This window comes from Pinus tabuliformis, chromosome 2_1, assembly GCF_031772625.1.
Source record: "Pinus tabuliformis cultivar Carrire ecotype Pingquan chromosome 2_1, CPIR1, whole genome shotgun sequence".
Lineage (NCBI taxonomy): Eukaryota > Viridiplantae > Streptophyta > Pinopsida > Pinales > Pinaceae > Pinus > Pinus tabuliformis.
This window is the reverse complement of record NC_142299.1, coordinates 497,199,343-497,226,695: the sequence shown is the minus strand read 5'-3', so window position 1 is coordinate 497,226,695 and position 27,353 is coordinate 497,199,343. Positions and strand designations below refer to the sequence as shown.

Genomic DNA, 27,353 nt, shown 5'->3' with positions numbered 1-27,353 from the left:
TTCAATCCTTAAAGGAAAGTGACCACTACACTACTTGTCTGCTAAAAATATGTTGCCAGTGAACTACATATTTACTATTGAACATTGTCATTGACCGAATCATCCAAGGGAGAGGGTTGGAAGACACATCCGAGCCATACTGTACATCTACTAGAAAAATAATACTATTATATGCCCATCTAAAGAAGTGTCAAAAGGAACACCCCATAACACTTTAAGGGAGAAGAGATGGGAGTACACAACTCTAATAAGAAGATCAATGTGACTCGTGGTTGAAATGACAATAGGAAGACTCAACCCCATACATTTGAAAGAGCTCAAACACTGTTGAAAATGATGAAAAACAATAAAAGTGTGGGTGCGTGAATACCCTACGCAAAGACATCTAAGAGGGTACAATTGAAAAAAAAACATAAATACAATCTAAGAGCTTGAACACAATTGAGAGACCTCAAATACAACAAGGGTGTGAGTGTCTGAATATTCAACATAGATGCACCTCAGAGAGGACATTTCAAAAGTTCAAATACAAGATGGAAGTGGGTTTATATATAACAAAGAGTTTTTGTGGCCAAAATATAGAAAAGAATGGGTGTGTGAGTACTCAACTCAAACACAACTAGGAGTGAAGGCAGCTGAAATACAAGCAAGAGTTGGTGTGTGAATAACCTGTTGATTTCTGGTAGCATCGGATGTGCTCTAAGTCTCAAATTTTGCAGGGAGGCTTAGACGCATGCATTCTCCAATACCCAGATATTGTTTTGGGAAATTTCACCCAGAGACAGTTGTATTAAAATAATTAATTATTTTTAATGGGACCCTAAGTCTAAACTTAAACAATTAAAATAATTAAAGGGTATTAATCTAAACTTTGGGTGAAACTTCTAGAATAACGCAGAGATCAAATCAATATGATCCTAGCCATTGATTACAATCTAATCTAAGTCGTTGATTGATCAATGAGAGGATTATAATAGAAGGCTTGATGGGCACTTGAAGAACACACACAGAGAGAGTTCAGAAGATCGAATTTATGAAGCAGAGCAGCTGCCGATGAGAAATTCAAAGTGAGCTTTTGCAGTGAGGGGCAGGGATAGTTCCGGTTGGAGATTTCTCCTGATCCAAGAATACTCAGCAAAGGAGGCAGAGAGATCGGGGAGAGGCAGCACTGAGCTAGAAGAGGCTGACGGAGAGCTACAAAGGGCCACACAGAGGTAGCGTAGGCTGACGCAAAGGCAGCACAAAAGCCTTGAGGGAGTCTAAAATTTGTTAGAGGGTTCAATTTTTATAGCTGGAAGTCGCGGTGTGAGACTGGGAGAGCAAAACTCTGAATCTCAGAGGCAAATCGATCAGCCGGGAAGAGTGACGCAGGTCCTAGACAGTGTGATGCTAGGCTAACGCAGACACTGTGTAGAGGCAACAGAGAGACAGTTAGGGGTTGTTCATTCAAGGGTTGGATCAGTCAGGACTTCTAGTGATAGTGTGAGGTAATCTCACAAATCTCTCTGTCAGTGATATTCTTTGTAACTAGATTGTTAGGAAGGCATCCAGAAGTTGTATTCAGAAATTACAACTGCAAAATAATAAAACCATCAGAGTTGTTGCACCAGTTTTCCCGCATTGGGTTTTTCCGGGGACATTTGTCCAAAAATAACTGTGTAGATGTGTGTTGTATCTCTTTCCTGTTCAGTTTCTTGTTTCCGCATATAATTTAATTAAGTGAAGGTTGCAGTTGTATTTACTTCAATAATTACAGTAGAACATCGTAAATAACTTGCATGGATTAAACAAGTAGGAGAAATAACATCAGTTTATTACAGTAGGGATTCAGGGTTTAGGAATTTTCAGATGGTACCAGAGCTGCAGGTGAAGCAAGAAGAGCATAGGCGAAAGACCAAGCACTGAAGGAAGAAGGGAATTCAAAATTCTTGCAGAGGCAGTAATTCGAATCCCTAGAGGGTTTGCGCAGTGCAGTCTAGGAGGGCAAAATTTTCGTGGTAAATCTCTCTCTAGGTGAGTCGACAGAGAGGTAAGATTTCCAGTTCGAGATTTGTCAAAGTCAAAGGGAGTAGTGCAGCAGAAGCTTCAGTGAAGAGGGGTTTTCTGGTGGGACGCAGTTTTCTGTAGGCAGTTGTTGGCAGAAAGACGTCAGAGGGAAGAGAGAGACACGGTTGAGGGAATTCTTCCTCAGAGGACTTCCAACCAAGGAGTCTGAATTCTCACTTGCTGAGCAGCAGCGGAAAGGGCAAATCTACAAGCTCCAGCAGGGAGTGTGTAGGCCAGTCTAGTGTTGCGTAGAGGAGAGAGGAGGATATTCGACTTTTTCAATTGGTAGAGATGGCAGCCAGTGGAATAAGAGATCAGGATAGGTTGGATGGGGCATCCAACTATGTGATCTGGAAGGCAAGGATGTCATGCCTTCTGGATGAGCATTTTCTCAAAGCCTACATTGACGACGTGGTAGCTTAGCCCACAAATCCGAAACAACTCAAGAAGTACAAGGGAGAAATGCCAAAGACTAAAAGGATGATCCTCAACGGAGTGAAGGATCATATAATTTGTGTAGGAATTTACAAGGTAAGTTCCTCAGACAGAACACCGAAGGACACCGTTCACAAACATATCACAGATTAGTACACCAGTATTCTTGACGTGGTTAAAACCCTCAAAGAGGGAAACAGTCCACGGCCTGAGCCACCTCAACTGCTTCAGGCAATTTATTAATAAAAGAATGAAAATTTACATAAGCTTCTCTCATGAACAGTTACCCTACAAATGACCCTCCACGCTCTTTAAATAGAAATCATGGACCAATCGGGTGTTAAGCCACGGATCAAGTGTCGGTAATACCAAGGAGAGAATGAACCGTCGGATCACTACATATCGTGACCGTCGAATTGTAAGTTACAAAAGTACATACTAAAGAAACACACTTTACCTAACTCTACACTAGACCAAGTTATACTTAACTATTTCCTATGTGTCGGAATATCCTAACATCCTCCCTTAAGAACAACTTGGGATAGGATTGAAGGATGTACAAATATGACACAATAGGAGAAGGAAGGAGGCATTAGAACCTATCCCCCCTTAGTGACAACTTCCTGAACTCTAACCATAAATCGAAGTTTAGTAAACTTCGCCTCTGTGAGAGCCTTTATAAAGATGTCTGCAAGTTGATCATCTGTTGAACAATATTGCACTTCAAGGACATGGTCATGAATGAGCTTTCTGATGAAGTGCATGTGTAGTTCAATTTGTTTACTGTGCTGATGTTGGACTGGATCTTTGCATAGTTGAATGGAACTTTGATTATCACACCAAAGTGTAGTCAAATGTTGTCGCTGAAAGCCAAACTCTAACAAGATCTGACAAAGCCACAGGGCTTCCTTACTAGCTTCTACGGCACCACGATACTCTGCTTCTGCTAAAGAAAGATAAATGGCACTTTGTTTCTTGCAAGCCCATGTAATAGGTCTTGAACCAATAGTGAACACATAACCTGTAGTAGACTTTCGATCATCAGGGTCACCAGCCCAATCGGAATTAGTGAAACCAACAAATAGAGGAGATGCTTCTGCACTGTAGTGAATCCCAAACTGAACTGTAACTCAAAAATAACAAAGTATTCTTTTAGTTGCTTTCCCATGACTTTCATGTGGGTTTTGCATAAACAGAGCAATAAGGCCAACAGCAAAGGAAAGTTCAAGACGAGTATGGGTCAAATACAAAAGTTTTCCTACAAGTTGACGGTATAAGGTAGCATCAACTTCAGGGGAAGTACAAGTGACTGAAAGTTTGGCTCCAGACTGAAAGGGAGAAGGGGCTAGCTTACAGTCTCCCATGTGAAAATGGTGTAGAAGATCACAGGCATACTTGGACTATGAAAGGGAAATACCTTCCTTGGATTGCAAGACTTGAAGACCAAGAAAATAATGCAAGAGTCCTAAGTCTGTCATTTGAAACTTCTTTTTAAAGTTGGACTTCACATGGTTTATAAGGTTGGGATCACTACCAGTAAGGATAAGATCATCAACATAAAGAACAAGAATGATAAGAGACTTGCCCACTTTCTTGGTGTAGACAGTATTGTCAGAATGACACCTAGAAAAGCCAGTTTCTAAAAGAAAGCTATCCATTTTGGCATACCAAGCCCGAGGGGCTTGCTTGAGACCATAAAGGGATTTCTTAAGTCAACATACAAGACTGGACTCTGTTTGTATAAAGCCAGTAGGTTGTTCCATATAGATTTCTTCATGCAAGTCCCCATGCAAGAAGGCAGATTTAACATCCATCTGATGGACTTCCCATTTGAAAGAGGCAACAAGGGAAAGAACAAGGTGGATAGAGTTCATTTTGGCAACAGGGGAGAAGGTTTTAGTATAGTCAATGCCTTCAACTTGTGAAAAACCCTTAGCAACAAGACAAGCTTTATGTTTATCAACTTTTCCATCTGGTCCATACTTGGTTCTGTAAACCCATTTGCATCTAACAAGTTTTTGTCCCTTTGGAAGAGGAACAAGATCCCATGTATCATTTGCCAATAATGAACGATATTCTTCATTCATAGCTGCGTCCCAATCTGGATGGCCTGAAGCTTCTACAAAGGTGTCAGGATCATAATTCGTTGAAGCTTGAGCCAGTAAAGAAGAGGCTCTATCAAACTGAGAACGTGTACGTCGTTGATCTGTAGGATCACCGACAAGAGCACCTGCTGCATCCCGAGTAGCACGGACCCATTTTGGATGCTGAGGAGCTGAAGGAGGATCCTGAGAAGGTGGGGGAGGATTGTCATCCTCGCCAATGTTGTTAAAATCGCGATATTATCATTTTTTCGTGATTTTTTCAGCAAAAAGATAAAATCGCGAGTAGTACTCGGACTTCTTTTAATAGGCGATTTTTTCGAAAAAATCGCAATTTTTATGGGGGGGAATTTTTATTTTTTTTTGAGGAAGAGGTGACCCAAGCTACCCCTGTCACAAGTAGAGGACATGGTCTACCTCCTATAGCTCCTAATTCTTCAGCTTCTAGAGCACAGCAGACTCCATAGTCTACTACAGCATGCCAACTCCACCGACATCTACATCTAGAGAGGCAAAGGAAATCAATAGTATTAAACTTTAGTTATTTGGTTCATTTCAATGTATATGACATTATGACTCATGATATGAGATACATTATTATATTTTTTTGTTGATATTTTGAGGTTAAATTGGGACTCAGGAGTCAGGACTTACTATTCAGGACATGATTCAATGTAGTGTGTGATTTTAGCACTAGAAATGATATTAAACATCTTATATATTAGTTCTTTTATCATATTTATGAGTCAATGTATTTATTTTATGTTCTAGATGGTTTAGATATTAAAAAAATTGAAAAAAATGAATATTTTTGTACCAAACGATTTTTTCCCGATTATTACCGATTTTTTCCCGATTATTACGATTTTCTCCGACTTTTTCCTCGCGCCGATATTATCCCGATAACGATTAGTGCAACATTGATCCTCGTTGTCATCATTTGAAGAAGAAATATTTTCAGAAGTAGAAGGGATAGAGAGAGGTGGCACATCCGTCAAACTAGGCTCGTAGGCCGATATATTTTTAGCAAACTTTACATCTCTTCTAATGATAACATTTTTGGACTTAAGTGGAATAAGTCTATATCCTTTGACATCTTCAGAATATCCAACAAAAATACGTTTTTCACTCTTAGGTTCTAAAGCTTTATGTTTCTCATTTGGAATATGGGCCCATGCTTCACTTCCAAAAACACGAGAGTGACTTACATCTGGTTTAATTGAGCTCCATGCTTCTTCTAGAGTGATATTCTTTAAAACCTTAGCAGGAGTGCGATTTACTATGTAATTTGCACAGTTAATTGCTTATGCCCAAAAATTAAGACTAAGTCCTTTGGATTGAAGCATACAATTAGCCATTTCCTTTAAGGTGCAATTCTTCCTTTCAGCTACACCATTTTATTGTGGAGTATATGGAACAGTATGTTGCATTTAAATTCCATTCTCAGTGCAAAGGTTGATGAATTTGTTGTTAACATATTCTCCACCATTATCAAATCTTAGCTTAAGAATTTGATGTCCAGATTGTTTTTCAACAAAGGCCTTAAAGGCCAAGAACATGTTAAATACTTCACTCTTGAGTTTTAAGAAGTATAACCAAGTGCGTATGGAGAAATCATCAATGAAAGTTAAGAAATACTTGTATCCAGAGAATGAAACAACTGGAAGTGGACCACATAGATCACTATGCACAAGCTGTAAAGGGGCTGAGGCGTGCCAAGAGGCATGTTTTTCAAAACTATCCCGATGATGTTTTCCGAGTACACATCCGGAACAAATACCATCTCTGCAAGATACCATTGGAAGACCTGCCACCATATTTTCTTTACATAGATTCTGAAGGGAGCGATAGTTTAAGTGACCAAATCGCTTATGCCAAAGTTTGCTCACTTCATCATTATGAGCAACAAATACCGAGGGAAGATTTGATGACCCAAAGTTGTTAAACTTATACGACCTTGTAGAATCATCAGCAATGCTAGTAGCTAAAATCTGTCTAGGATCTCTTAGGTCCTTATTACAACATCGTGAGGTGAAAATTCAACAATTTTACCTTCACCTGAATGAGTTATCTGATATACAGATAAAAGGTTGTAGGAGAAGCTTGGAACACATAATACATCATTAAACTGACCATTGTCTAGATGAACAGTTCCAGTCCCTACAACACTAAGAGATCTATCATCACCAACATATATATTTTTGGTGTTACAATCATTTAAAGAAGAAAACATGGCTTTGTTTTTGGCCATGTAATAAGAAGCTCCAGAATTAATGAGCCACTCATGAGAATGAGAAGAAGAAGATACATTTAGTGCATAACTAGACTGAGATGCTTGACAACCACATGCAGAAAGTGCTATTCCTGAAGATGAAGTTGAAGTTGAAGAGTGCTCAAAATGGATGTTATGCTTCTTCATTGCTGCTCCCAAGGCTTCCATCTTTTTAAAGCATTTGGATTCTAAGTGGCCATCTCGATTACAAAAGTGGCAATGTCTATCAATCTTCCCTTTGTTTTTATTTGCCTTATCATTTTGTTGAAATGATTTTTCATTTTGAGGCTAAAATTGCTTAAGACCCTTGTTTGGTTTAGGACCATTCTTTTTAGGATACTGCTTCTTATGTTTCTTTGAATTTGGTTGATGTTGGGCGGCTAAGGATTTCTTAAAAGAGTTTCCAATATTAAAAAGACCAAGATATAAGAGCTTTTCTTGTTCTCTTATTAAAGAATCATAAAAGGCATCAAAAGAGGGGGACTTGTAGTCTTGTCCCTGAGAAATAAAGGCTTCTCTAGTAGAATGGAAGGTGGAAACAAACACAAAGTATGCTGGTCCCAACTTAGTAAGAATGGAATAGATAAGGCTACCATCTTCTTTCTTAACCTTAACGCCTTCCAAGAGAAGTCTAAGGGTCAAGAACTTGGACAAAAAATCTTCAATGGAAGAAAAATCACTGGAGTCCAATGTAAGCAACTCATTTTCAAGTTGATGGGCTCTAATTTCATTTTTAATTCCAAAAACTTTAGTGAGTTGTTTCATTGCTTCATTAGGAGTATCAAGTTCTGCGATATGGAATCTAAGGTTTGGAGAAATAAACATCCTTATCAACCCACATGCTTGATCTTGCCTATTTTCCCATTTGGCTACCTTATCTTCATCTTGAGGTTTGGTTTCTTAGCCTGAGGCTATTCTGTAAAGACCTTTATTTCTAAGTAAATCCACAATGTAGGACCACCATTAGAAGTAGTTGGTGCTGTCAAGAATAACTTGGCATGGACTTTCCATTTTAATAGAAACTAAAGCTGTAGATGCTAAAACTAAGTGTTCCAATGGAAAGATTTTGAAAACTTATGCTGATTCAAAAAAACGGCTCTAAAAATGGCTTCCGGATGAAGAAGTTATGGCTTTTTGAAGAAAAGTTGTTGAAGATGTCGACGAAGTGCGTGAATGTGAGGAAATGAATGGTAATGTTATATTTAAGAAAAAATCCCTCCCCCCCCCCGCTTTCCAAACATAAATCTAATTAGCTTACTTTTAAAAAAAATTATGTGACTCACTTTTATAAATAAGTGAAAGTCACTTTTACAATGGTACTTTATGAGCTATCCACGAAATTGTAACTTAAATAAAAAATAAAGAGACTTTAGAATTATAAGTGACTCATTTTTTATAATGGGTGAGAACACTTTTACATAAAGTAACTTTAAAACATAAGCTACATGTGCTTTTTGAAAAAGTAACTCAACAAAAAGAAAGACTTGAACCCAAGACCTCTATTCTCATAAAGTAACTTTGGACCAAGTGAGCTAGTTTAAAAGGTTAGTAATTTTTGGAAAAGAGGAAAGGGGTTTTTTTTTTTTAGTCACTGAAGCTTTGGGGTGCATGCTTACTTGAGAAAGCTCTTTTTTGCCTACAAAACAAAAACCACAAAACCCAACACGACATACAAAAAAAACAAACCTTATGGTTTGAAGTTAGCTTTACCCAGAAACTAAAAATTTTCCTCAATGTTTCTGATTTTCCGAGATCACACTAAGGCGCGGCGGAAAAGAGCATACGCATGAGAAAAAATATTTCCTTTCTGTTTCTGATTTGCCCAGATCGCACAGAGTCGCGGGGCAAAGAGCATACGCAGAAATGAAAGGTATAGATCCAGTAAAAAAAACAAAGAGATAAATAAACTGAAATAAACAGAGAGAAAATAACTAAAAACTGCAAATAAACACTGTATACCTCCAGATCTTAAAAATGACGTTGCTAGGGCTACCGGAAACCTTTTCGCGTGAAATGAAAGGGGTTCCTCACTGGAACAGATACTCCTAACACAATAGAGCAGTCCTCTAGGCCCGAAAGCAGTCAGAAACAGTAAATCTAGGAAACAACAGTCGGTTGCAGTTCTACCAATTTCAGATTTGGATCACCAACGAATGCGGCCCTCAAATAGCTCTGATACCATGTAAGAATTTACAGGGTGAGTTCCTCAAACAAAACATCAAAGGACACCGCTCACAAACAGATCACAGATCAGTAAACCAGTATTCTTGACGTGGTTAAAACCCTCAAAGAGGGAAACAATCCACGGCCTAAACCAACGCAGCCACTTCAGGCAATTTATTAATAAAAGAATGAAAATTTACATAAGCTTCTCTCATGAACGATTACCCTACAAATGACCCTCCACGCTCTTTAAATAGAGATCATGGACCAATCAGGTGTAGCCACAGATCAAGTGTCGGTAATACCAAAGAGAGAATGAACCATCGGATCACTACATATCGTGACCGTCGGATTGTAAGTTACAAAAGTACATACTAAAGAAACACACTTTACCTAACTCTACACTAGACCAAGTTATACTTAAGTATTTCCTGTGTCGGAATATCCTAACAGTCTATCACAAAGCTGGCAGAAACATTGCCAAGGAGATGTGTGATGCATTGTCGACATTGTATCAAGGATCTTCCGAGCAACGGAAGATGTACTTGGAGCAGAAGATGAGAGCTACGCAAATGTAGAAAGGAGAACGCATTGATCCATTCCTCACGAAACTTTAGGAGACCCGAGATAAATTGGCAGCTGTGGGGTCAACACCTCAAGGTTCCGAGATGGTAAGACTGGCCCTAAATTCAGTGTCTAAGGAGTGGCAAGTCTTTGTCCAGAGCATCCTGGTCAAGGCGACTATGCCAAATTGGGATGAGATGTGGGTAGCTCTTAAGCAAGAGGAGCTGAGGAGGGACTTGGTTAAGTGTAAACTTGACGAAAGCAGCAGCAGTGGATCGAAGCCCAAGGAGGAGGAAGAGGATGCAGCCCTCGCATCCAAGGGGCAGCAGGAGGAACGGAAGAAGAAGAAAGACGTTTCGAAGATCAAATGCTTCAAGTGTGGTGAATTTGTTCACTACACAACACAGTGTGCTCTCAGAAAGAAGGACAAAGATAAGAAGCGTGATCCGAAAGTTGCAACCGCGAAGATCGAGGAGGATGAGTTTGTCATGACAGCTGAGATACCTCCAAGAGGGATGTGGGTTTATTTAGAGTTGTAGTTCGAAAGGACTGCAGATGGGCAGGATCCTTGAGGAGGCCACCTCTAGGATCAATACCTTGCTACGCAAGCCTAGATCAGTTGTAGCGGGATGGACCAATGTCAGTTGGTGCAGAGGAGTGCCAAAGTGACAGTTGTAGAGTCTAGTAGCGCCAGAGACTGAGCAGTGCAGAGCAAAGTTGGCAGTAGTGCAGATGGCACAAAACAGAGGTCAGCAGCAGCGCAGAGGCTTTAGAGGGTCAGCATAGAGACCAACAGCAGTCAAACTCTACCAACGAGATACATCATACTGAACACCAGTTCAGTAATTTGGGATGATTTTTTGTTGTTGATGCAGTAGCAATAGTAGTTGGAGAAGGTTGCAGTGCAAATGCAGTTGGCAGTGGCAGTGGCAGCAGCAACACGGATGCAGAATTGAGAGGGAGTTGCAGTACAGATGCAGTGTTGATAGTGGCAGAGTTAGCAGCAGTACAGATGCAGCATTTGCGTAGTAGTTGGTGGACAGGATGTCAGACATCAGTAGTGCAAAAGGAGATGTTACAGAACAGAGTGATGCTTCAGTAGGTTGCATTGCTAGAGCACATTCCTCGCTAAGAGGGAGTGTTGATTTCTGGTAGCATCGGATGTGCTCTAAGTCTCCAATTTTGTAGGGAGGCTTTGTTATATAAAAAAATAGTTAGTTTATAGTTTATTAGATAAAGGACCTAGAGGCACCCAAGCCAGTATATAGCCAAGGCCTCTCACAAAATGTAAACATCATCTATTCATTTATTAATAAAATATTTATCATGATTGTCAATAGCTAAACTCGTGTGTTCCATCTGGTATCATAGCAAGTCGATTGTTGGCTTCTTGTTGTCCGTACAACGCTTTCACACCTTCACTGTCGTTGTCCCTGTATATTGTTCGCTAAACCACGACCCTTCACCCCGAAGTGTTCCGCCACCCATCCATTCAACTTGTCCCTGTCCTAACGTCGACAGCCGCCATCGAGCTACTGTCCAGCGAGAATTCCATGCCAACTACAGCACTCCATAGGCATCGTGAACATCTTGTCTAGCCGTCGGCCCCGTTTCCCAATCGACACATCCACAAGTCAACCTCTCGAAGTCACGGGTCAACAATTTGAATTAATTGAATTATTAATTCATTCTGCTAATTTGAATTATTAAGTCCTCATATTAATTCGAACTATTAATTCATTATATATTTTATATTAAAAAAAAACCTATGTCATATAATTAAATTAATTAATTTAATTTAATTATTAAAAAAAAAAATTAACTTGGCAGACAAATATACACCCCCACAAACTCGTTCAATGTCGTCGATGTCAATGGCCGATTTCAGCAAAAAATTGATTGATTTGGAGAATAGGATTACTAGCCACTCCGATGATTTCAACAAAAAATTAGTCGATCTCGAGAGTAAGGTTATCGAGCATTCTGACGATATCAAGAAGCTTCAGGATACGTCAAATCGGATAGAACTACAGCTCGGGCAGAACCAGATCCAATCCGAAATGAATCATAATCAGACAATAGCATTGTTGAACACTTTGTGTGGAAGGCCGAAGGTTACACCCGAACAACTACTCCAAGATGATGGAGGTAATCAACCGCACAATTCATCAGATTCAACAAATTCAGCAGATTCTCATGAAAAAGCGGAATCTCCAAAAAAATCATCCACGCACCATCAAGGAAATAATAACGCGACTTTCTCAAATAAGCAACTCTGGGATACATTCACCAATCAACACCCTCTTTTCGCTCCACCATTAGCAACGTATCAGCGAAAGGCAAAAATCGAGATGCCCAAATTCGATGGGAACGAAAAATGCAGTGTTGCGTGGTTGAATAAAGCAGAAGGATACTTTGATATTTACGACATCGACAATGATGACGAAAAGATTAGGCACGCTTCCATGAAAATGGAAGGAGAAGCATATAATTGGTATATGTGGGGGAAGAAGACGGCAATCGTCATCAGTTGGAGAAAATTTAAGGATTCATTCTTTAAAAGATTCCAAGGTGTAAAGGAAGAAGAGTTCTTTTCAACACTCATCAGATTACAACAAAAAGGAAGTGTGGATGAGTACACTCGAGAATAGGAGACCTTAGCAACACGAGTACCTGGGTTATCAGAATCTCGCCTAATTTAATCATACATCTCTGGGCTTAAAACTCATCTACAAGTCGAACTTGAGCTTCATGACATTACGTTAATAGAAATAGCAAGACGAAAAGCAAAACCTGCTGAAAAGAAATTTGAACAGATACTGTGGTCAAAACCAGAAAAAGTATATTTGAGACGAAGAATGCCCCAGTCTGTGGATATGAATAATACAAGATATGTTCCACCACATCATCGTGAAGGCGAAAAATCTAATGTGGAAATACAAAGGATAAAAGAAGGCAAATGCAAATGCTGTGGCGAGAAGTGGGACCCTAAACATAGGTGTGCTAAAGGAAAAGAATCAAAGAACCTATATAACTATGAAGCAACTAATGATTCAAACAGTGATGATTCCGACATAGAAGAAACAGAAGATGCCCCAGAATTCTCTCCAGAATTAGATGACGGAAGTATTCCACAAGTGTCACTATCAGCTATGATAGGTATATCACAACCTCAGACTCTAAAATTGAAAGGACATATAAAGAAGAACAACGTAGTGGTTCTCATCGACTCTGGTAGCACCCATAATTTTTTAGATGCAACTGTGGCAAAGAGACTCAATATTTTCTCATTTCCCTTACCGAACATGAAGGTGATGGTAGCTGACGGTAAGAAGATTGAAAAGGTAGGGAAATTCCATAAGGTTAAATTGCAGATACAAGACTTTAATTTAGAATCCCCGTTCTTCATTGTACCATTAGGAGTAGATGTGGTCTTAGGGATCCAATGGCTACGAACTCTAGGCACTTACGCTGCCAACCATCAAGTACAGTTCATAAGATTTAATTGGGGAGGGCAGAGGTACAAATTATACGGATTCCAAGCACCAGAGAATCAAATCGTATCATCATCTCAGATGATGAAGATGATTCGAAAAGGAGCACCAGCTTATGTAGTACAATGTCACCAATTAGAAATGTTATCTGCAAATATGATCAGTGAAGAGTCACCAGAGGTACAAGATCTAATTCAGAAGCATGAAAAGGTATTTCAAGACCTGCCTATGAAAATGCCTCCTAACAAGGAAATTGAGCATACAATAGAAGTCAAAGCAGGGTCAGACCCCGTCAACATCAAGCCGTATCGATATCCACATCACCAAAAGACGGAAATTGAGAGATTAATCCAAGACCTTTTAAAGTGTGGGATCATCTCGAAAAGTAAAAGTCTATATGTTGCTCCAGTGGTACTGATAAGGAAGAAGGGTGGTTCATTCCAGCTATGCATTGACTATAGAGGATTAAACAAAATAACGATTAAAAACAAATTCCCAATTCCCTTTATCGATGAAATGTTGGATGAACTACATGGCGCAAAATACTTCTCAAAATTGGACTTAAGGTCAGGCTATTACCAAATCAGAATCAGGTTGGAAGACATACCAAAAACGGCATTCCGAACACACGAAGGTCACTATGAATTTAAAGTAATGCCATTTGGGTTAACCAATGCACCAACAACGTTCCAAGCCACTATGAACGAATTATTTCATCCATATATTAGGAAGTTTGTATTAGTATTCTTTGATGATATTTTAATTTACATTAAAACTTGAAAGAAGCACTTACAACATCTTGATAAAGTTCTTACACTACTGAAAGAGCATCAGTTCTACGCAAAAAAATCCAAATGCACCTTTGGAAAGGAAGAAGTAGAATACCTCGAACACATTATATCCCATGAAGGCATAAAAGTGGACCCTAATAAAATAAAATCTATAAAGGAATGGACCAAACCGGTTAATGTATCCAAGCTAAGAGGGTTCTTAGGATTGGCTGGATATTACCGAAGATTTATTAAAAACTATGCACATATAACTGCACCTCTGACAAACCTTTTAAAGAAGAATTCATTTCAATGGGATGAAGAAGCAGGAAGGTGTTTTGAAGAACTAAAGGAAGTTATGTCTAATGCCCCAGTATTGGCAACTCCAGATTTCTCTAAACCATTTATCATCGAGTGTGATGCTTCCGGATTCGATATAGGCACAGTGTTAATGCAAGAAGGGCATCCAATAGCTTTTGAAAGCAAGAAGCTCAATAAAAGAGAACGTCTCAAGTCCACATACAACAAGGAAATGCTCGCTATTATGCACGCACTAGCTAAGTGGAGACAATATCTTTTGGGAAGTAAGTTCTCCATTCGAATAGACCATAACAGTCTCCAACACCTCCTTCAACAAAAAACACTTTCCGAAGAACAACAAAAATGGATTGAAAAAATTGTCACCTTTGACATGTAGATACTACATAAAAGGGGAAAAGTCAATGTAGTAGCGGATGCCCTGTCTAGGAAAGACGAAGAACCAACACTACTTGCAATCTCGGTTGTTGTTCCTGAATGGCTTAATGAGATTCGAAGTGAGTATGCCAAGGATCCAAAAATAACTGCGATAATCAATAACCTTCCAAACAACTCAAAATTTGAATGGAAGAATGATATTCTATGGTACAAAGGAAGAATCTATCTGAATGCAAACTCCAAGTTTAAATCCAAGATACTCAAGGAGTCACGTGATTCACTGTTAGCCAGACATATAGGATTCTTTAAAACTTACTACAATGCACGTCAATCATTCTTTTGGAAGGGGATGAGTCGTGATATTCAGAAGTATGTAGCAGAATGTGACACATGTCAAAGAAATAAAAGTGAAAATATTATGACACCTGGATTACTTCACCCCTTAAACATTCCGAATCAGAAATGGGAAGAAATATCAATGGACTTTATTGAGGGATTACCTGTATCTGAAGGCAAGGACAAGATTTTCATAGTGGTCAACAAACTCACCAAATATGCTCACTTTATGGCAATAAAGAAATCAGACTCAACTAAACAAATCGCTGAAATATTTTGCAAAAATATATATAAATTACATGGTTTTCCGAAAGTCATTGTGAGTGATAGAGATGCCAAATTCAAGGGTAATTTCTGGAAGGAATTGTTCAACCACATAGGAACCTACCTAAATATGAGTTCTGCTTATCACCCTCAAACAGATGGACAAACAGAGGTTGTCAATAAATGTTTGGAAGCCTACCTACGTTGTTACGCTACAGAAAAACAAAATAAGTGGGCTCAATGGTTGCATCTCGCTGAGTGGTGGTATAATTCTACTTATCATACATCAGCAAAAATGACGCCATTCCAAGCTTTGTATGGATATGAACCCCCAAAATGGAAGGATCTAGCTACCGTCCAAACAAATCTACCTGCTGTTAAAAACCAACTAGAAGAAACCCAAAAAATCATCCAAACCCTAAAAGAAAACTTGAATAATGCAAGGAACCGTATGAAGCAACAAGCGGACCGAAACAAAACCGAAAGAGAATTTGAAGTCGGAGAATGGGTATTTTTCAAGCTCCAGCCATACAAACAGTTGTCCTTGAAACAAAAAGGAAAAAATAAATTGGCACCGAAGTTCTATGGACCATATCAGATCAATAAAAAGATCATCCAAGTTGCATATAGCTTAAGCCTTCCAGAAAAAAGTCGTGTTCACAACGTCTTCCATTTCTCCTACCTTAAAAGGGCATTGGGCGACCATCAATTAGAGCAAACGATGCTTCCATCCCTAGACGATGAAGGAAGGACCATTCTAGAACCAGAAGGTATCTTATCTACCAGAGAAAGGAAGCTTCGATCTCGTGCAATCAAGGAATACTTGATCAAGTGGAAGGACTTACCAAAAGAAGAAGCTTCTTGGGAGACTGAAGCATTTCGTCAACAACATCCATCGTTACGTATGCTTTGAGGGCAAAGCATTCTTTTGAGAGGAAGGCAATGTTATATAAAAAAATTAGTTAGTTTATAGTTTATTAGGCAAAGGGTCCGTTCACCAAGAGGCACCCAAGGCAGTATATAGCCAGGGCCTCTCACAAAATGTAAACATCATCTATTCATTTATTAATAAAATATTTATCATGGCTATCAATAGCTAAATTCGTGTGTTCCAAGCTTAGACACATGCATTCTCCAATACCCAGAAATCGTTTTAGGAAATACCACTCGGAGACAGTTTTATTAAAATAATTAATTATTTTTAATGGGACCCTAAGTCTAAACTTAGGAAATTAAAATAATTAAAGGGTGTTAATCTAAACTGTGAGTGAAATTCTAGAAGAAGATAGAGATAAGTCAATATGATCCTATCCATTGATTAGAATCTAATCTGGGCCATTGATTGATCAATGAGAGAATTATAAGAGAAGGCTTCATGGGCACTTGGAGAACACACAAAGAGAGAGTTCAGAAGATCGAATTTCTGAAGCAGAGCAGCTACCGGTGAGAAATTCAAAGTGAGCTTTTGCAGTGAGGGGCAAGGATAGTTTCGGTTGGAGATTTCTCCTGATCCGAGAATACTCAGCAGAGGAGGCAAAGAGAGATCCGAGAGAGGCGATGTTGAGCTAGAAGAGGCTGACGCAAAGCTACGCAGGGCCACGCATAGGCAGCGTAGACTAACGCAGAGGCAGCGTGGAAGCCTTGAGGGAGTCCGAAATTCGCTAGAAGGTTCAATTTCTGTAGCTGGAAGCCGAGGTGTGAGACCGGGAGAGCAGAAGTCTGAATCTCAGAGGAAAATTGATCAGCCGGGAAGAGTGACGCAGGTCCTAGACAATGTGACGTTGGGCTAACGCAGACACTGCGTAGAGGCAGCCAAGGGCTATTCATTCAAGGGTTGGATCAGCGAGGACTTCCAGTGATAGTGTGAGGTAATCTCACAAATCTCTCTGTCAGTGATATTCTCTGTAACTGGATTTCCGGGAAGGCATCCAGAAGTTGTATTTAGAAATTACTACTGCATAATAATAAAACCCTCAGAGTTGTTGCACCGGTTTTCCCACACTAGGTTTTTTCGAGGACATTTGTCCAAAAATAACTATGTAGATGTGTGTTGTATCTCTTTCCTATTCAATTTCTTGTTTCCGCATATAATTTAATTAAGTGAAGGCTGCAGTTGTATTTACTTCGATATTTGCAGTAGAACACCGTAAATAACTTGCATGGATTAAACAAGTAGGAGAAGTAACATCAATTTACTGTAGTAGGGATTCTGGGTTTAGGAATTTTCACAAAACCAACTCAAAAATCATGGTCCATTGTAGCCAAAATCAAGTTACAGAGTTTATGAATACACATTTCGTCGGCTCTATGCATGGGTAGGAGGCCAAGAAGAGGAAGCATTAGATCATACCTTCCCCACTTAATGTTAAATGTGGCCCATCTAAAGATAGAACTTCCCCAAAACACCATAAGACCAATACCAACATGGACAACTTGACAAAGGTGGCCTTTGGCTTAAGTTTATAAGAAAAAGCCACTAAAGTATGTTGTTCAATTGAAGGAGCAAACAATAGTGTAACAACCCCGAAATAAAAACATGTAATTAATTAGATTACACATGTGATTTATAATCAACACGCAATTTATCAACTAATTAACATCAAATTTCAAAAATATGAGCAGAGACAACTTACCTGTGGCAATGATGTTTCTCACTTGTGATTTCAGGGTTGAACGCTAGTTGAATTCTGCTAACTGCAACAAAGTCTTGGGGACGACTCTCCACCCAACCATAAGCTCAATTGCACAAAATCTTGCTATAACTGGCCACCCCCAAGCCCTCAATCAACGTACTATTGCTAGGGAATCCTTTGTCTCACAACACTATTCTCCCAAGAGAATGGACGATGGAATCATGGAATGATGGAATGCCTCTCATCTTCCTCACCATCTATTAAATAGAGCAAACATTGGAAGGGAACCACATGCACACTCTCCATGTGTCAACATGCAACTTTACTGCTTTCTTGTTTTATTTCTTTTGTTTTTACTTTTTGATAGCTTTACTGATTTTTACTGCTTTTCTATTTATTTTTATTTATATTTATTTAGAACTTTAGTATTGTTATTTATTATTTTATTATTATTTATTATTTATTTACTATTACTATTTTTTATTTATTGTTTATTATTTATTTTCTTGTATTTTAATATTATATTATTTATTATTTATTATTTTTATTATTTATTATTAAGGGACATTACATACTCCCCCACTTTAAGGAACTTCGTCCCAAAGTTAAGTTGAATTATTTAACATTTTATTTTGTTATTTATTACTTCATGTTCGCCGACACCCTCTGCCGAACTCATATAACCAGCAAGCATCTAAAGTTTCACCACACCCGGGAAATCTCAAGGAATCTCTGTCCTTTTTCCCACTTTCGGAACCAAGCATAAGCCTCCTCGGTCTGTATCCTAGTCCAAAGCTGGCCCCAAGGCTCGCACCTGACTCAGACCTCATCTGCCCCAAGGGACCTCATCTGCCCCAAGGCAGGCATCCGGTACGGTACTCAATGACTCTGGGCATCTCGCAAGGCTGGCCCACAACCCCAAGCATCGAAGTCCTTAAACCCCCACCAAACTTCGGCATCCCAATCCAATAACAGGCACCTAGCCTAGAACATCAGGCACTTGGCCTCCTCAAGATGGTCCCATAGCCCTTCAAGAGCTATCCATCAAGAGCTACACAAGACAAAGGAACCACTGGCATATGTAGTGTTGATTGAGTTTGTCCCCAGCCCATGTGGTGTTACTTATTCTCCCTCGTGCGTATGGGCTCACACAAGATCATCAAATAAACCAGCCCTCTCGGCCCATTTGTGGAGTCCTGTCAATCATCACACCTCAACATGCAACCAATGCATTAGCTATACCATCATAGTATCATAGAAAATAATCCACATGCCAAGTCTTTCATGTCATCATGAGAACATTCATCATTGTTAATCGCAACATTATGAATAATAACGAACTGCATGCTCATGCATGTCATAAATTTGTACGCAACTATAACATGCTTCACCTCATGAAATACCATCATAAGTTAGAACATCAACATATTTGCATCAAAGACATATCATGACTTCACATAATAAATGAACCACATGTCAATAAACCTCATATTATAGCATCATAATTCCTATGCCACGTTATGCATATCATATCCATCATGAGTATTCAACATTAAATACCTATCATCACGTAGTAAATGAATATGTCAATATACCTCGACATAACATCATAATGCCTATGCATATCATCATCATCATAAGGATATATCATCACTATAAGAACCACATGTGCATCATTATCCTCCTACCATTATATCACGAAACCTCATGTCCCTTAATAATAAATAATAATAAATAATAATAATAATAATAATAAATAAAATAATATAATATTAAAATACAAGAAAATAAATAATAAACAATAAATAATAAATAGTAATAGTAAATAAATAATAAATAACAATACTAAAGCTCTAAATAAATATAAATAAAAATAAACAGAAAAGCAGTAAAAATCAGTAAAGCTATCAAAAAGTAAAAACAAAATAAATAAAACAAGAAAGCAGTAAAGTTGCATGTTGACACATGGAGTGTGTGCATGTAGTTCCCCTTCCAATGTTTGCTCTATTATAATAGATGGTGAGGAAGATGAGAGGCATTCCATCATTCCATGATTCTATCATCCATTCTCTTGGGAGAATAGGGTTGTGAGACAAAGGATTCCCTGGCAGTACATTGATTGAGAGCTCGGGGGTGGCCAGTTGTAGCAAGATTTTGTGCAATTGAGCCTACGGTTGGGTGGAGAGTTGTCCCCAACACTTTGTTGCAGTTAGCAAAATTCAACTAGCGTTCAACCCTGAAATCACAAGTGAGAAACATCATCACCACAGGTAAGTTGTCTCTACTCATATTTTTGAAATTTGATGTTAATTAGTTGATAAATTGCGTGTTGATTATAAATCGCATGATTAATCTAATTAATTACATGTTTTTATTTCGGCGCTGTTACAAATAGTGCAATCTATTGATGAAATTGGCACTGCCAATGATAGAGCATCCATGAGAGATCAAAAACACGATGGAGGAGAACAAAATCCATGAAGTGATTCACTGAAATGTGCTACCTATAGTATTTCCCATAAGGACAAATATCATAGTGTGGAAGACCAAGAACCACACAAACAAACTAATCCATAGAAAGGCATTTAGAATCATCTATAAAATCATCAAAAAACCTCAGATCTCATAGTTTACATAAAAAAATCATAGCAAGGCCATCGCCAATTGAGCTACCTCCCAGGAGCTGATATATTTTGTACACTTATTTTGACCACTTAAATGATATATCTTGTGCATTTAAGTGTTTCATCTTGCTGGTTGTGAATTTTTATGGCAAACTTGTACACAGAAACCAGTAGGACAGCAAAGAATTAACTCCTCCACCTCATCCCTTGACCCCATCTAAGGCACTAGTCTTCACTTGGTTGGTTGAGGTACTCAACAGAAATCCTTCCATAGCCCTTCTAGGGGAAACTGGGCTAAAAGGGTGGAGATTTGGACCAAAATGACAGTGGGCCCTTATCCTATGTGTGCTAATCATAACAAGTTGCATGGAGATTTACAACTCTACTTACTTGATTGGTAACATTGTTTGGCACTGTTTCCAGGGAGAAGGTCAATCAACCTGGTTGTTATGTAGACCTTGTAATGGAGCATTTGTTATTAGGATAGGAGTACTATGAGGAGGTTCTTCCTTTTATTTTCTTTTGCTGTTATATTTCTGCATATATTAATTCTTCATTTATGAAACAAGTTGTTGTAATTAATATATCATTATAGGGCATCACCTTGACAAACTTGTCCAAGAGTAGCACCAATAGAGCTCTCCAAGAGTAAGTTCTATTGTTATTTCCAGCACTCCTAAGGCTGATCATTGCATGTTATTTGTAGCCCTCTCCTTAATTATTAACAAAAGATCCCTCTTTATAGTGATCTTCTTTGACTCCATTTCACCCAAGATTTAGTAGGGAGGTTTTCCATCACCTTTTTTCTCTCACACAATTCATTCTTCCATCTACACTAAAACCTTTGTTTTGTTAAGGCTAGTCTTCAAACATCACCTAGAGCCTCCACACCAAAGCCTTAGCAATCTTACTTATGGATAATCCCCTTGCATTGGAGAAGAACCAACCTAAAGAGAGAGGAAGGGCTACTGAGGTGACAATGGGTAGCCATCCTAAGTTACACAAAGCTAGTACTATGGTGCTTAGGACTTTACACTGTGGGTATTAGGTTTTCTTGTAACACACAGCAAAGCAATCACTTGATTTCTTTAAATGATGGAAGTCAAAACAAATTGAAGAGAATGCCGATACATTTAATCTTATGCCATGGAACAAATTGGGGTACAGTCAAGGCAATTCTAGGTACTTCTTGTAGTTTACATAGTGCCCAAAGTTTAAACAAGATTAAACTCAATCTCACCATAGCAACAAAGATTTTACGCTGGAAACCCAAATGGGAAAACCAGCATTTAGGGGGAATTTTACTAGGCTTCAGAAATGGTGACAAATGTGAGCTGCATTCTCAAGCAGAGATTTAATGCATTTTTATTCACTATCAAGATTGCAAATAGTTTTGGCTCAGAGACAGCCTTCGATCTTCGAACAAGCTTCTTCTTCCGAGTCCATCTTTTGCCTCTCCATTTCCTTTCCAGCTATGTTCTTCATTGAATGATCTTCTTCCCCAAAATCTTTGATATTTAATGGGCTACCTTGGAAAGCCAACCATCATAATGGTTCATTTCATCTTCCAAGTGAAATGAAGTTTTGGACTATTCATTCAAATTTGCAAAATTAAATTTTGTTATTACAGAGAGAGAGAGAGAGAGATTCTTTGGAGAATCCATTTCCAAGAGTAACTAGGTCAAAGGCAGTCCATCAAAGGGGATTAATTTACTTTTGGGGTGGGCCTTTTCTCTTTTTTAGGATTAATGTGGTTGGTTCAGTCAGCTTGGCAGACTTGGGTGAGTCACTGCTGACACCACCATGTCAGATGAAGTCAGCAGTCAGCTACAGATTCAGACCAGTTTGGCAAAAAGAAGGGTTCAAGACAGTTGAATCAGTTTGAATTAGTCAGTTAAGATAACACTCACTAAAACTCTCCCCCACCTCCACAAGGAATTTTTTAATTTCTTACATTCCTTCTTTTTCCCATTTTCTTGGTTAGAAAAACTCAGTTGGAACAGAATGATCGTATTCATATCTTTGCCCATCTTTCCTTCTGATGAATTTGCAAGAAACCACCACAAAGAGATTCTGACATTAATCCCCTTAGGAGTTTCTACTCCCCCAAGCTCCTTTCCAAAGATTGCAAATAAGAGCTGTTGCAAGGCATAGCCAAAGAATCATTTTAACTAAAAAACACTCAAACTATTGCACAGATTCTCAACCGTGTGTAGGAATTCCATTCCTTGTTTCACAATTTTTCTTATGTTAATAAGATGAAAAACCAAATGCTAAAATTATTACTTTTGCGAAAAATAGAAACCTCTATACATAATGATAACAGTTGTCGCATATTAACCTTGGTTTTTCCTTTCCAATGTTTCAGCAAATACTTCTGTATAACAGAATTGGAAATAAGCTTCCAGCATATTTCAGGAGCTCTCCTATACAGTTACACAAACAAAGTGCACAAAATAATCCAGGCAAAATATTATTGTAATGCTTTGTCATAACGCTTATTCATTAGATATAATAGTATCCTATAAATTTACATAGCCCACTTATTAGAAAAGCAACTGCTAGTGAATAGAAATAGGCTAATAGCACCAAAAGATGAATGATGCAAGCTATTATTTCCCTCATAAGCAATGATTCTTGACGAGTGCGATGGAAAAAAGCTTCTAATTAATCAAGAACATATTCTGGGGATGTAAAAGACATTGAACTTACGCAGTATTTTCTTGGCCTCCACCATGAAAGCCTGTGCTCCAAAATATGCCAGCAGGTTTGCCAGCTAATTTCTGAGTCCTCCAGAGGTCATCTGCCGAATCAAAGAAAGCTTTGAATTGTGCTGCCATCATTCCAAAGCGTGAAGGAAACCCAAATATGAAACCATCTGCTTCTACCAATTGTTCAGGGGTGATAATAGGCACTTCCTTCCTAGGAGGGGCTTTCATCTTTTCAAGTACCTTGTCTGGAAGTGTTTCAGGAACCTGCAATTCTCAAATGCATTACATACAAACCCACCCCTTATCGGCTTTACCAATTTCAACATATAAACGTGTTAAACATTTTATTTGCAGTTTTAGTTAAAGAACCCCACACCAACAACATTGGAAGGTATGTTCAAAGAAGACCAGGAGTGCTGTCATACGAAAGAAAGAAATGTGATCCATTTGTTAACTTCACTTTTGTAGTAAATCTAATTCTTTTTTCACTTTAAGGTTATATTTGAAAGGAGGTCGTTAGGTTGTGGTATAGAGGCAAGGTGGATCTCTTGCAGTGATGATGACCCAGGTCCAAACTCCAGCAAAAACATTGCCTGTGCTAACACACTATTCTATGTGGATGAGGCCAGTAGCACTGTGATGCAATAGATAGCCCTCAGATGCAGCTCTTAGCCAAAGGTATAGCCTAACCTAGAGCTAATCTTGTATGGAATTTAGCAGCCCAAAAAAATATGAAACTTGATGAAGGGTTAAGATGCCTTTTCTTTTGTATGATAAGATTTTACGTTTTTGCCTCGTGATGAGGGAATTCTGGGAACCATCAAGGAAAAGTAGTTTATCCTACTGTTTCTATATCAGTCTAATCATTAGTTAGAATCCCATGCAATCCCATCAGAAGGATAAAATCCCATTCCCAAGATCTACGGACCAAGACAACAAGATGGACCACTCCTAAAATAACTTGGGAAATTGAATTTGCAAAATATGGAACAGAAATGAAACCAGGGATGGACAAACGCTACATCTAAAGATGCTATGCCTGCAAATATATACAATCCAATTTCAAGATGCTTGATAATATTTCTTCCCCAAAACTACCAGCTAATCAAAAAGGTCGGTGAATCAGGGAAAAGCCAATAACAGAGATTCTAGACTATAGAACTCAATAACAAACAACCAAACTTTACAGGTATACTATAGATATAGGTGATATCCTTTCTTCCCAACAACTACCAACTAATGAAGAAGGTCAGTGAGTCATAGAGAATCCAATAACAGAGATTCCAGACTATAAGAACTCATTAACAAGCAATCACACCACAAAATTCATTTGGTTGACATATCTGTGTGTGCACGCACACACATGTGCTATCAGAGCTCAAGATTGAACTTTCATTCAGGACCAACCCCATATGACCATCACAGGACAGACTTTACCTTTCTATTCCAAGGCTGACCAGCAGGACCAACCCAATAAGGCTGTAACCAACACCAGCAAAATGTTGAACAGTCAAGACCAACCTAACAAGTAATGTCGATGCAGGATGGGATAAGACCAGGGACCTTAGCTGGTCCAGCCCTTCTTAACCTTAACTGAGTATGCATAAAGGAAGGGATAAAATCTTACCTCACCTCGAAGGTAAGTGATGACCTTATCTGAACTTGAAGGTAAGGTGAATGATGCCTCATAAAGTGGATTGACCTTTGAAGACCCACCTTTTTTATCAATGATAAATAAGAAGTTAGGACCAACAGTTCTCCAGTATTTGGAGGTTGTTTAAGTACAATTTAAAGGTGGGCACTATACACTAATAAAACAAGGGATCCTAATATGTTCATTGCGTGACTACCAGGAACGTGACATTGAGGGAGAGTCTCTAGGTGAAACCCATCAGAAACGAGAAACCTGTGAGAAATGCCCTTGCTGGCGCTCATTTCTCATTTCTCAAAGAATGGATTTCATGAAAAATGGCCTGCATTTCTCTGGAAACATTCTTGTTCTTTCAAGAAACAATTTGCATTCTTGTGAAATGCAGGCAGAAAGAAGGGAACATTAAGGAACAAAAAAATAAAAATAAAAAATACTCCAAATTAAATAAATTAAAAACCCTAACCTTGGAAATGCTATAAAATCCACTAAGACGTCATTGCTCTCGCAGAAATTGACATGAGTTTGCACTGCTAGTGAAGTCTGAGAGCTACTGAACAGTGTATTTTGAGAGGGAAAGAGCATTTGCAATTGCCATTTTGTGACTGTCACCGTATCACTTTGGACGCAGAGAATTTGTGCCAGTGAGATTGAACATTGGACTCTTGGAAAGCTGTACAGTGGAAGCAAGCATTTTACAGTTGCAAGAGAGCTTGAGAAGAACATTAGACCAGATTTTGGACCTCCTCTTACAATCTGCAGGTTGGTTTGTGTCATTGTTTTTAGTTTTGAATTTCTTTGTTCTTTTCTTCTTCAGATTATTTTGGGCATTCAACATCTGTATACATAGTTTCTTCTCTGTTGTTATGTTTTACGACACGTTCTTTCTTTCAGCGGATAGTTTCAGAACCGTTCATAGATAGAAAGAACCAATCAATGTCAATGTTCAATTGTAGAGCTATCTGATTCAATCAACGGCTGATAGGTAAATATATCAAAAATTTCAATTCTAGAGCTATCTGATTCAATCAACGGCTTTGTAGAGCTATCTGATTCAATCAATGGCGGATAAGTCAAATATATTAAAAATTTATTATTAAAATTTATGATTTAGTAAATTTATGACTTGGTAAAAGCGGAGACGGAGAGGATAGCATCCCATTGTTCCCAACACTTAATTGTCCCACCAGAGACATCGATGGTTTAATTTACTGATATGATGGCCATGCGGCAATTAAAGCACAAGCACTGATCTGGTGGCCCTATGGCAACTAATGTACCGATATGGTGACCACATTGCGACTATGGACATTGGATCCAACGACAAGAATTAGTAGCATATCAACACATTCGCAAAATTCTGTCATTTTCAATTACTTTTCCCATATTTAAATATTAAAAAAAAACTAAAAGATTACTTGCATCAAAACACAGAATTTTCATTTCATATTTTTCTTGTTTCCTGTAAATAGACATTAACAGCACCGAAACCTTGAAGGCGTTTGATTAATCATCGGAATTGTGAAAATGATACGCATAGTTTTCATATAATCATAAACACATACCAAGATATATTACCTGCCAAAGTGTGGCCTCGACGCCCTCCAATGAGTTCGCCCCTCTATAAATCTCCTGCGCCATTGTTTCTACATGCCCATATGTGGAATAGTACCTGCAAGCAGATTCCAATGCACATATTATGCTTAGAATTGAAGAAGCAAATAACTCAAAATAGATATATTCAGTTTTATCAGTTCCTGGAATATAGCAAATACTTACACAATATAGAGCTTAATAGCCATGGTAGCTGATCACACTATATTCGCCGAAGGGTGTTCCAGCACGAGGGATAAAAATTACCAAATAACAACACCCGGCTAAAATCTATCTGTGTCTGCTTCGCAGGGCACGATATTTTCTAGAGAGAATTCAATTGCTCTTAATCTGGCTGTTAAATTGCATTCAAATGGATGTTTGAAGGTTCCTTTTTAGTACCGAAGCCCTTCTCCCTATCATTCTGTTTCTTTTTCAGAGAAACCACCCACTTTTTTGATTTGCAACACGATCGAAATTTATCCAAAACAAGACTCGAACTCGCGGGACATGTTGATTCGGGGGTTATTAAGCAGAGCCATTAAGAAATGTAATTGATACTGAACCAGTTGTGAGAAATGTCTCTATTAACCGTCTTTGTCAGCATAATCCTTTCGTATCTTCCACATTATAGATGGCTGGCTGTTTGTGTTGTCAAGCTGACGCTTGAGGCTGATGATCATTGGTCAGAGTGATGTGGCTCATGTTCAAGCTTATCGGTTTTTGGTTGGATAGAGTACAGCACTAGATAAGGCCAAAATGCTATGAGAAATTTCGAATAGTCTCGACCGACGAGCTAAAAGCAATGTCACCTTTCTATGTTTAAAAAATTTAAAATAATATAATAATTATATTAATATGGGTAAGAGATATGGGAAAATTGAGTTGGAGTATGAAACTTTTATTTGTTTCAAAGTGTCATTATATTGGATTGGTCAGATTATTAGTGAATAATTTGATTGGTGAGATTATTAGTGATTAGTCACTAGACTTGGTGTTTTT

At 38.4% G+C, this 27,353-nt stretch overlaps 1 protein-coding gene across 1 annotated transcript in view; it reads right to left on the bottom strand.

The window, feature by feature from the left end:
- LOC149201108 (NAD(P)H dehydrogenase (quinone) FQR1-like) overlaps positions 1–26,961 on the bottom strand; it is a 41,110-nt gene extending 14,149 nt beyond the window's left edge. The window contains exons 1-3 of the mRNA XM_089402871.1: positions 26,538–26,961; positions 26,337–26,430; positions 23,112–23,374 (exon numbers count right to left, since the gene is read on the bottom strand). Coding sequence (XP_089258997.1) covers positions 23,112–23,374; positions 26,337–26,430; positions 26,538–26,560 — 380 coding nt within the window. The 5' untranslated portion in view covers positions 26,561–26,961. The remainder of the gene's footprint in view (positions 1–23,111; positions 23,375–26,336; positions 26,431–26,537) is intronic.
- Positions 26,962–27,353: the final 392 nt, after the last annotated feature.